The sequence below is a fragment of the Triticum urartu genome, chromosome 2A (genome assembly GCF_056163025.1).
Source record: "Triticum urartu cultivar PI428250 chromosome 2A, HENAU_Tu73, whole genome shotgun sequence".
Lineage (NCBI taxonomy): Eukaryota > Viridiplantae > Streptophyta > Magnoliopsida > Poales > Poaceae > Triticum > Triticum urartu.
In genome coordinates, this window is record NC_141874.1 from 490,761,721 (window position 1) to 490,771,837 (window position 10,117).

Genomic DNA, 10,117 nt, shown 5'->3' on the forward strand with positions numbered 1-10,117 from the left:
GTCTAACGTCGACTGGAAGGCGGAAGTTCAGCGCCGGGAGGCTGTCACCACCAACCAGTGGAACAGGGCCAATGCCAAGAAAGCCCGGGACAGGGTGGCCCTGGCGGCGACGGCTGCGGCCGTGGCGGAGCAGGCAGATCGCGCGACCGAACAAGTCGAGGCATCTCGCGCAGGGATGATGAATCCACCCGGCGGCCACGGCCCGTACGCGTCCTGGAGCCAGCAGAGCGTCGGTTCTCCGGCGGGCTTCTCGTCGTCGCCACACCCCTGGGGTTGCACTCCCTCGCATGGCTACGCCGACGGCGACGCGCACGGTGGGTTCAACCCCAACATCACCTTTCCACATGGCCACCCGGCCCAGCGCACGCCCTCGCCCGCGTCCAGTACCCCCCGTACACCTACTCGCCGCCGGCCTACGCATCCTCCCCGACACCACCTCTGCGTCGTGGCACGCTGCTCTTCTCACAAGCCTCCTCGTTGCATCTCGGCAACACCGACGCGGCGGAGGCTGACATGGACGACATCATCACGGCTAGCTCGGTCGCCACCACCGCCTCCCCCGGGTTCACTGGCCAAGATGATACAAATGGACCTCAACGATGACATGAAGGGCGAGCTCGACTACGGCAAGGAGGAGCCAGCGGAGGAGGAGGGGAAGGAGTCGGCGCCTGCTCCGGCGAGGAAAGGGAAAAACAAGAAGCGAGCGGCCAGGACCGGTGAGCCGCGCGTCAAGTGGGTATCCAAAGAGGACGAGTGCCTCGCTGAACCGTGGAAACGCGTCTGCCTCGACCCGATCACCGGCATGAACTAGAACGTCGAAACGTATTGGGAGCGCATCAAGTCCGAGTTCGACGAGCGCAAGCTCGTCGACCCCTACTTCAAGGGCGTCTACATGCAGCGCCGCTCGAAGGCCATGGTGAATCATTGGGCGCTCATCCAAATAGCATGCAACAAATGGCATGGGATCGTCGAGGAGATCGTGGCTCGGCCAGAGAGCGGCGCCAACATCGAGGGTCAGGTATGACACGCCGGTCTCTCGATCGTTCTTTCACCCTGGTGCGCCGCCGACTGTTGTTCCTCGGCGCAGATGGTGCGGATGTTCGCCATGTATCACCAGGACAGCAGTACCGACCAAAATTTCAAGTACCAACACGTGTTCTCCCGGATCGAGAAGTGCGAGAAGTGAGAGGAAGTCTGGCGCACCCTCGCCAAGGCCAAGGAGACGTACAAGCCGGACGCGCCGACGCCGTGCGCGTCCGATGGGCGCCCCGACGGGAACAAGCAAGCCAAGTCGGTGAAGGACATCGCGCGCCTGCAAGAGTCCATCAAGCACTGCATCACCGACGCCCAGACCCATGCCGCCCAGAGGGAAGAGAAAACCGAGGCGCAATGGTCGGCGTTGATGACGAACAGCGCCGTCAAGCTCGACTTGCTCTGGACCAATGTCGTCACGAAGGAGAGGCACACCGACCTGGCTTTCCTGATGGGGGGCGGACATGTCGGTGATGGACGAGCAGGTCAAGGCGTGGTACCTGGCGGAGTGTGGCCTCATCCTGAACCAGATGTCGTCGACGGCGGCGCCAACTCCCACGCCGACCCCAACGCCGCCGCCAAGCCCGAGCGATGATGCCTCCATGACTCCCAGCACAAAAGCCGCACCGACGTCGACCAGCCCGCGCACGCTGACTCCCAATAGTCTGACGCCGGAGGCCGGCGCCGCTGTTTGATGCACTGCCTATGCGTCCTTTCTGTTGCACGCTGAACTTTTTATTGATCGCCGAACTGTGGCGAGGTGATCGCCGATCGCCGGGACTTTGTGGCATTGATCATCGGACTTGTGGCGTTTTTTGGGTAGCACCTGGGGGCATTTTTTGGGCGGCACCTGGGGGCGTAGCTGGGACCTAGATCGCCCCCAGGGCCTAGAAATCACCGGGCGAGCGTCCGAAATAGCGCCGGCCTATGCGCTGGGGGGCCGAACGAGTGGAATTGCTCTAAACCTAGGCATTGACCGGATCGGGCTGGGTTTGCAAAGCCCTAAATCCCAAGCCTGGGCCCAACCTGACCCGAGGCCCAAAAATGTCAACTTTCTCGTATTTAAAATAATAAAACCCTATTTTCGCTATTAGATAATGCTATTATACCTATTTTGCATTTAATATCCCAAAAACCACATATTCTCATGCTTTTCCTGGGCTTTGGGCCGGGTTGTGGGTGGGAAAGTGAGGCTTGAGCCTGGCCCGGACGCTGGGCTGCCAGGTTGGGCCACACCCATGCCAGGCTTAGTGACGTATCCACCCTGAGGACAAGCAGCATACATGGAAAACATATTCTCTTATATCTTTTTTGTTGCTCTTTGTTTGTTTTTTTTCTGAAAAGGAGATTATCCCCCGACCTCTTCATCAGACAGATGCATGTGGCCATCTTATTAAAAAGCAAATAGTCCGACAATGTCATCAGGTCTCAAAATACAAAAAGGCTCACAAAGAGCTAACTGCAAGAAAGTGGAATAGCCACAACCGACGGAATAAAGAAAGATACGAAACTAAACACATATCCTATTACATGACCGTCATCCAAACTGGTTGAAGATAGTCCGTGCTATCGTCTCCCAACGGATAGAGCCAGTAACCATATGCTCCCTGGCATCCGTCAAAGTGAGTAGCGACCACATACAGAGCAGTGTAGTGGCCCAAAAATAACCTGCAAGAAATGAATATGTGTTGTTCTATTAAAAACCAAATCGTTCCTACAATTCCATATAGCCCATAATAAAGCATATTGGTGGTCGACGGCGTTCCCCGGAGAGCTGGATGGTGTATCTGTCTTTGATTAGTCATTGTAGTCGCCGGAGATCCCCTCAGTGTCCAATTGAATGACAACCACTCCACCCCCCCCCCTCGATCATGAGTTGGAACGTACGCGGCCTGAACTCGCCGGCGAAGCGAGAGGCCGTTCGAGAGGTAGTCGCAGCACACCGCACCGCCATTCTGTGCATGCAAGAGACCAAGATTGACGAGTGGATGTCGGCCCACATCTGTGACATCGGCGGCCCAATTCTGCGCGGCTGTGCAGTACTGCCCGCTATTGGCACGCGGGGCGGCATCGCCATTCTCTGGAACCAAGACCTGGTAGACGTCGACACCCACGCCATAGGCCAGTTTGCGATCACGGTTAAGGTCTCTGTAGCTAGGCACCCGACCTCTTTCTGGTTAACCACGGTCTATGCCCCGACTGATGATGCGAGCAAAGAGGCCTTCCTCGCCGAGATCGCGAATTCTGCCCCGCCTAGCCCCATGGCTCATCAATGGCAATTTCAATCAAATTTATGAGGCTAGGGAGAAGAACAACCTCAACCTCAATAGGAGGCTCATGGGGTGCTTTAGGGCTGCAATAGATAGAGCTGGTCTACGCCAAATCAAATGCAACAACCGCAAGTTCACCTGGAGCAATGAACGCGACATCCCAACCCTAGTGGGCATTGACAAATTCTTCTGCAACGCACTACGGGAAACCCTGTTTCCCCTGGCCATGCTCATGGCAGCCTCCATGGCATGCTCCGACCACTGCCCGCTCCTGCTGTAGGACGCGGTGGGCCCTCATCGGTGTAGGTGCTTCAAGTTCGAGTCTTTCTGGTCGCGTTTCCCACACTTCACTGACACGGTGACAGCGGCTTGGGTGCGGCCAGTTGCTGCAACCTGTGCTTTTGCCCGCCTCCACGCTAAGAGCTTGCCCGTACGGCCAAGGACCTCCGCATTTGGAGTCAAACCTCTTCGGCGATGCAAAGTTGTAGTTCCACATTGCCTGCGAGGTCATCTTGCACCTAGATGTGGCCCAGGAAAGGCATCAGCTCTCGCCGGCCGAGAGGGAGCTGCGGAAGGGCCTCAAGCTCAGGCTGTTGGGACTGGCAGCGATCGAGTGCTGCAGGAAGAGGCAGGCCTCAAGACCCACCTGGATGCACTCTGGTGATGCCCCAACCAAGTTCTTCATGGTCAAAATCTGCTCGAGAAGGAGGAAGAATTTCATTCATGCGCTGAAAATCAATGAAACGGTAGCCACGGAGCACAACGACAAAGAAGCAGCCATTCACAACCATTTTGATAACATCCTTGGAGCTACCCAACAGAGATCAATCACGATTAACTAGAGCTAGATTCAAATGCCAACAATCCAAGGCGGTGGGCTCGACAACCCATTTTCAGATGAAGAGGTGTGGGCTTTCAGACCACGCCGGCAGAGAAATCACCCGGGCAGAACGGATTTAGTGGCTTGTTCTTCAGGTCATGCTGGCCGATAATCAAGAAAGACGTAATGCAGGCTTTCAACCAGTTCTACAACCTGTCCAGCAGCAATTTTGGCTTGCTCAACTCGGCGATCGTAGCCCTAATCCCCAAGAAAGACGGTGCGAGCGGCATTAGCGACTACCGTCCGATTAGCCTGATTCACTCCATAGCTAAGCTAGTCTCCAAAGTGCTCTCGATTAGGCTAGCTCCTGTGGCTCAAAGCATCATATCGCCAGCCCAGACAGCATTTCCGAAAACCAGATGCCTGCATGATAGCTTCGTCTACGTCCAAAACTGTGTCAGAGCCCTGCATCGCAGAAAGACGCCAGTTGTCCTCCTCAAGTTAGATATTTCAAGAGCTTTCGACAACGTTTCATGGGAGTATCTGCTTGAGCTCATGCTGGCATTAGGTTTTAGTGCTAGATGACGTGACTGGATTACCCTGCTGCTTGCCACTTCATCGTCTGCCTTCCTCCTCAATGGAATCCCTAGCAAAACAATCCTGCACCGGCGCGGCCTACGGCATGGCGACCCCCTGTCGCCGCTTCTCTTCATCCTAGCGATCGATCCCATCCATCACCTGCTCAAAGCTGTAGAACAAGCACTCGACATTACTCTGGTGCCAGGCAGGGAGATCAAATTCAGGGTTAGCTTGTATGCGGATGACACCATCATATTTGCAAACCCCGTCAAGGAGGAGATTGATCAGCTAATGCCCATGCTCAAGATCTTCGGCGATGCAACGGGCCTGTAGATAAACAACGCTAAGTCTACGGCCACTCCGATATGCTGCGGCGACATCGACCTTAGCACCATTCTTCAGTCTTTTGGGGGGGCAATTGCGCAATTCCCGATCAGATACTTAGGGCTTCCCCTCACGATTGGCCGGCTTCGACTAGTTCATCTCCAATTCATCCTAGATCGAATTCGGGCTAGACTTGCTGGCTGGAAGGGAAAGATGCTCTCCATCGTCGGGCGTAGGGTCCTTGTCAGATGCATTCTCACCGCCCTGCCAACGTTTGCCCTCACGGTGCTCCGCGTTCCCACGAAGCTGCTAAAGGAAATCGACAAATCTAGATGTCGCTTCCTTTGGGTCGTGATCAAGAGCTCTCTGGGGGCAGCTGCAAAGTCAACTGTGGGCGGGTCTGCTCCCCGATCGAGCATGGCGGGCTTGGCATCCTAGACCTGACGAAATTCAGTCGCGCCCTATGCCTACACTGGCTATGGCATGCCTGGAAAAGCCCGGAGCGGCCGTGGGTGGGGACGGAGACACCTTGTGATGCCTTGGATCACGCCCTCTTCAATGCGGCCACAATGGTGACCGTATCATTCTGGCACTCTGCATGGCTAGACTCCACACCGCTAAAACTCCTCCTCCCCAACCTTTATAAGCACTCCAGAAGAAATAACAGATCAGTAGCTCAAGCCCTCTCTGAAGATCACTGGATCTCCGACTTGGCGCACGGGGACACCAGCTCAATCGTCCAGGACATGCTCAATTTGCATAGGCGACTTCATCCACAACAACTTGCTCTTTAGGAGACCAGCCAAGACCAGATCAGATGGAAGATTGCTGCCTCCGGACAGTACAACGCACGATCGGCCTACTACGCTCAGTTTTAGGGCTCAGCGCAAACTCAGTTTCGCGCGCTGATCAGGGACACTTGGGCTCCTGGGAAACTGAAGATCTTCCCCTGGCTGCTTCACCAAGATCGTCTCTGGTGCAACGATAGGTTGCAGCGAAGAGGGTGGACCAACAGCTATTTCTGCCAGCTTTGCCTTCGCAACCTAGAAAGCTCCGAGCACCTGTTCTGGCACTGCCACTTCGCGGCCACGACCTGGACTGCTCTATCTACCTGGCAGTGCTGCCACGGTCTGGGTCAGGCGACTTGGATCCGCAGCCCCAACTCACTGGACAAGATTGAAGCCATGATCGAAGCTACGCCGGCAAAAACCAGGAAAGCAGTCAAGGCACTTGCGATGCTTGCCGTGTGGGAGATCTGGCAGGAGAGGGATCGCTGCACTTTCAGGGCAAAAGAGGCCAATGTGGCCGATGTACTACTAGCAATCGGGAGAGGCCTAAACCTCTGGCAACAAGGCAGCGTCAAGTTCATCCAGAGCCCCTTCGGGGACCCCCAGGAGAATAGGCTAGTGGTTTGTGCCAAGGGCACTTTGTTTTCTCTCCATTCTTCTTCCTTCTCCCCTTGATCTTCAGATCCTCGCCTTGTCACTTTTGTCATCTGCTCCCTGCTTAATATCAATGAAACACCAGCCTTTGCTGGTCCTTCAAAAAAAAGCACACACTCCTACACGAATCAGTTTCATGGTTTCTGGTTGTACTCCATCCAGCCATGTCCCAAATAACGTGTGGATGGTATTCGAAGGAGTAATGTTAAAAGCTATGTGCACAGACCGCCATAAATTTTTTGCCATTGGGCAATCGAGAAAGATGCGTTTGACAGACTCATCATGATCGCAGAAACTACATCTTCGCGATCTTGTCCAGTTACGCTTAGCCAAATTATTCTTAGTTAGAATGACTTGCTCGTGAACAAACAACATAAATACTTTAATTTTTAAGGGCACTTTGACTTTCCAGATATGCAAAGATCATTGTTCTTTTTTCTAGAGGCATCATTGCTCTACATGGACCTCCATTTATATTATTAAAATAAATTTAGATAGTTTGTATTTAGGAGTGTCACGCTTGTATCGTCTACCTGAAAATAACAAATAGCATGATACTACGGCATCCGAGCTAAAGAATATAATGAAGGATTGAGTGCATGTCACACAATCGTTTGTTTTATGTGCCTTCTACAAATATCCCCTACAACACGCCGGATGTCATCTAGTTTTCAAAATGTCTTGTATCCTCGAAAGTTTTAAACATAAATACATGGTCTTTTCCTTGAAGAAGTCATACTATCTTTATTGCATGTGATGGCTGAACAATCCACGTTCTTTTTGTCGTGTCACCTATAATTAGGAGCACTATATAGACAGCTGACAACATTATATCGACTTATTATACACGGCCGTGTATGTACGTATGCTAATACGGTTGCAGGTCAATTTCGGCTATCACTTTCGAGCTTTAATCCACCTGCTCCGCGAAGATAGTTGTTGAAGACGGGGCATGCATACGTTTTTTCTAAATAAAAAAAAATCAAAGCTTCCATTAACCAAACAGCTCAGCCACATCGCTGGCTACCAGACAGTGCACTAAGCCAGGGGCTTGGTCCGGCCAAAAGGCTGGGGACACAAGGTATGCATCTGCACCACACGCCGCTAACGTGTCCGCAAGGCAGAATATGAACCCAACCTGGGTGAAATTCAAACTAGCAAAGAACCTAATTTCCTTGATCAGGGTCCCATCAGCAGAGAGATCAAACTCATTTGTCTAAGGGCCTGCACCAGATTGAGCGAATCCATGTGGATCTAAACCTTAGTCATTCCCCAGCCTTGAGCTGCATGAAGGCTATGAAGACAAACAATAGCTTCAGGCCGGAGAGGATCCAGTACGTACTGCAATGGCCCGGCTCCTGCTCCCGTCCACATTGATCCGTGGCATATCCTGGTTGGGAGCCGGCCTCGGGATCGTACTGAAACTTGACTTGCCGCTCGCTGCAGGGACATGTAACAGGAAATCGCTGACCATCAATTGCGCCCTTTTCACCACAGCTCCTGTGGCACGTCGCTACTCTCCAGCGTTCTTCTTGTTCCTGGCATGCCATCCCACCATACCCATAGCATCGTGATACACGGGAGTCTTTTTTCATCAGGTTGTTTCAGGACTGCATCTATGAACTCTCTTTGGAGCCACCACAACTAAGAAACTTATCCCTCTCGTTCCCAACTGCAGTTCTCTCCAGATGGGTCTGACCGCTTTACACTTGAGAAACAAATGGTCTGCGTCTTCATTTAGGGCGTGTTTGGTTGCCTGCATGAGGCTCGGCCTGCCTCGCGCGGGACGCAAAACAGGTCGATTGGTTGTCTGCTTTTACTGTTCGGTCTGCATGGCACAAACCTTAAAGTACTCCTGGGCCTGGCTCCCTGGGAACGTTTGAATCGGCAGTTTTTCTAGGGCCAGGCCCGAGCGGTGCACGTGGGCGTCGCAGCTGCATGCGTGCGGCCACGCTCGAGAAGCCGCGTTGCTTCCCGAAGCGCCGGCAGTTATTAACCTCACCACCCCTCACCGCTCCTTTCCCCACTCTCCTAACTCTCACCGGCGGTGGCGGATCGGAGGAAAGCAAGAAGACCATCGGACTCCATCACTGGCGAGCGGATCATCACCTGGCCCGCGGCAATGGCGGTAAGCACTTCTTTGTTCGTCATGCACTACTATTTCGCGTTCGATCCGGCAATAGATTCGATCCACAACGGAGAGGGGAATGGGGAATAGAGGTAGATAAGCATGACAGTTCATACTTAGTTCATACGAGTTCATACTAGTTCATGCAAGGTCGGAATAGAGGTAGATGCGGATGCAGTAGAAGGGGGATTGGGGGTACAGAATAGACACCGGCTAACCGCGGCGGCCGTCACCGGCGTGCGGAGCGGCGGGTCGAGTGGCTGGCCTTCATCTTCTTGTCCATCATCGTGCGGAGCGGCGGGTCGTCGTCGCTGTTGGAGGAGTCGAGGTCGATCTGCCACGTATGACGGCCTGGCTCCGGCGCCCTCACTGGCATCTGCCCCGGTTCTTCCTCCTCCTTAGGCTCCCCACCGATGACCGTCGGCGGCACGGTTGTCGTCTCCCAGTACACTGCAGCACGGCGATCATTAGGAGCCCAGTAGTTCTTGTTCTTGGACCACTTCTTCCTCTGTTTAGTGTCGTCGGAGATGCCCTGATTCATGGCCCAGCGAATGATGTTGTCTGTCATCGCGCCCTTCGCTGGGTCTGGAATCAGCGTCTTCGGCTCTTATGCAGTGGCCCTCATGAGCACTGCATTAGATTCCTTCTGCATGTCAGGCATGGAGCCGAAGTTCGAGCACACCTCCATTGTTCTTAAACTTGGTGCGGTCACCGGGCGACCACCTGAGGAAGAAGGCCCTCCAGCCAATACCCCAAGGGAAGGGGTTGGCGTTGGAGCTGGAGCTAGAGCTCATGGCGATGGAGAGGAGGAAGGTAGATAGTGAGAGAAGAGGGGGTGGGTAAGTAGTGGTGGGCAGAGTGAGTAAATATAGGCACGACGGAGAGGAGAAAGAGTGACAGTCATGCCGTTTTAACTACACGCTCTTCAATAAGCCATGAACTCTGTGTTGTGACTGACTTAATAAATTATGTGCAGATCGAGGAGAGCAATGAGATGGGCACAGTGGTGCTCCCGGACATTGACAACAAGGGCAAGCAGCCCGTTCATCCAATACCCGAGGTTGTGCTGCCGCCCACTTCCGAGGAAGAACCAAAGACGCCCGAGGTTGGCAACGACGAGCGCATGGAGGAGCCCCCCAGCAACAAGCACCGCAACTACAACCACTACCATGAGGAGGATGACCCAACTCACTTTTGCAAGGTCATCCTTGCACCGAAGCTTGAGTGCATCCCCATGCCCCTGGACTTCACCAAGCACTTCGTCGCGGTGCCGACGAATTTCAAGCTCAGGAACAACACCGGCTGCTCCTGGAAGGTGACGGTGAAGCTGATGAATGGCAGGGTGACCCTGGATCAGGGTTGGGCCACCTATGCAGCCGTTCATCAGATCAAGATCGGCTACATGGCGACGTTCAAGCTCCTCACTCCCGACACCCTCAAGGTCGTCATCTTCGATGACGATGGCATTGAGGTCGTCAACAAGTGCAGGAAGCACGACGAAGCCTTCGCCGCCAAGGACTAG

The 10,117-nt window shown here is 53.9% G+C and overlaps 1 protein-coding gene across 1 annotated transcript; it reads left to right on the forward strand.

Annotated features, from left to right (window-relative positions):
* Nucleotides 1-9,134: 9,134 nt before the first annotated feature.
* Nucleotides 9,135-10,117, forward strand: LOC147985586 (uncharacterized). Its single transcript, XM_087541648.1, has 2 exons — nucleotides 9,135-9,359; nucleotides 9,572-10,117. The coding sequence occupies exons 1-2, from the start codon at nucleotides 9,135-9,137 to the stop codon at nucleotides 10,115-10,117; spliced, it is 771 nt and encodes a 256-aa protein (XP_087397774.1).

Excerpts from the sequence above, each read along its gene's own strand:
- LOC147985586 (XM_087541648.1), top strand. The coding sequence starts at position 9,135 with ATGGCCCAGCGAATGATGTTGTCTGTCATCGCGCCCTTCGCTGGGTCT. Across the intron at positions 9,360-9,571 it reads CCAATACCCCAAGGGAAGGG|ATCGAGGAGAGCAATGAGAT; the intron begins GTTGGCGTTGGA and ends AATTATGTGCAG.